At 41.0% G+C, this 1,423-nt stretch overlaps 1 protein-coding gene across 1 annotated transcript in view; it reads left to right on the top strand.

Annotated features, from left to right (window-relative positions):
• Window positions 1-431: 431 nt before the first annotated feature.
• HELRODRAFT_174563 (hypothetical protein) overlaps window positions 432-1,423 on the top strand; it is a gene marked incomplete at both ends in the record, with an annotated part of 16,243 nt that continues 15,251 nt past the window's right edge. Inside the window, 2 exons of the mRNA XM_009022011.1 lie at window positions 432-455; window positions 807-1,413. Of these exons, the coding sequence (XP_009020259.1) occupies window positions 432-455; window positions 807-1,413 (631 nt within the window). The remainder of the gene's footprint in view (window positions 456-806; window positions 1,414-1,423) is intronic.

A 1,423-nucleotide genomic window follows, 5' to 3' on the forward strand; every position in this document is an offset into this window, starting at 1 on the left:
ATGCATACATACACACATACAACGAACAAATATACAAACATACACACGCACATACGTACGCACGTGCACGTATGTATTGCTGTTGTATAGTGTTGTATTGTTGGTTGGCTTATCTAATGTAATACAGAAAACACACTGTGATCCGGCCCAGATTGTATATCTGTGCGTGTGAAGAGTGTGTATACGTGTGTATGTATGTGTGTATGTATATGTGTATGTATATGTGTATTTTTTATGTGTATTTTTTTCCAAAATTTTATTAACATCAAAGGCAATCAAGAAGTTATAATGAAAACTTGTGCTGATGTATGTGTGTATATATGAGTGTATGTATGTGTAAATGTATTTGTATATGTATGTGTGTATGTATACGTGTGTGTATGTTCATGTGTCGTATGCATGTGTGAGTACAAATGTGTGTATTTATTCATATGTATATGTGTGCGTGTTTGTGGGTACGTATGTATGAATGATGATGACGATGATGATAATTACTTCCGGCTTGTTATTTAGTTTTTTTCTGGTTATCAAATGCTTGTAATTTGCGTCTGTTGTGACTTTTAAAAAGTAACTTTTAGCTATTTTTGTTACTGTTGTTGTTGTTGGAATAATTACTAATAATTGTTATCATCATAATTCTGTCCTGGTTATGACATGAAACTGACCCTCACTGCCTTGTGAATGATGTTGGATCATCAAAGGCTAGGCCCACCGCTTATAACTGTGGTTGCGTAAGGAAGGGCGTCCTGCGTAAAAACTAGCCAAAAAATAATACTTATGATGACGGAAATAACAATGGCCCTCAGTATAGGGTGCGAAGAATCTCCGGAAACCCAGTCCATGAGGTTGTGGTGCAAGGCCCTGTGGATGGTCTGGCTACTGGCACCCCACTCTATAGTGTGGCGGTGCAAGGCACTATAGATGGAAGGACTACTTGTAGATCAATGGGTTGGAGGTTTGGTACCTGGAATGTAGGCACGTTGACAGGAAGAAGTTTGGAAGTGGTGGAGGAGCTGCAGAGGAGAATGGTTGACGTGGCTGCATTACAGGAGATCAGATGGAAGGGTGAGGGTACAAGGTTTGTGGGGGCTAAAGGTGGAAGATATAAGTTGTGGTGGAAGGGGGATGATGGTACGGGAGGAGTTGGTGTGATGGTAAGAGAAGAGTTGGTGGAGAAGGTGTTGGAAGTGAGGCGGAGAAGCAATGGTGTAATTGTGGTGGTGATGGTGTTTGGAAAAGTAATAGTGAGGGTGATATCAGGATATGCTCCGCAACAAAGTAGGAAGGAAGAGGAGAACGATAGGTTTTATGATGATATTTCTGACGAGATTGGGCAAACGGGGTTGGATGAGTTTGTAGTGTTGTTGGGTGATTTGAATGGTCATGTGGGGGCGGATGCAGACGAATATGAAGGTGTACATGG

Source organism: Helobdella robusta, assembly GCF_000326865.2.
Source record: "Helobdella robusta unplaced genomic scaffold HELROscaffold_30, whole genome shotgun sequence".
Taxonomy (NCBI): domain Eukaryota; kingdom Metazoa; phylum Annelida; class Clitellata; order Rhynchobdellida; family Glossiphoniidae; genus Helobdella; species Helobdella robusta.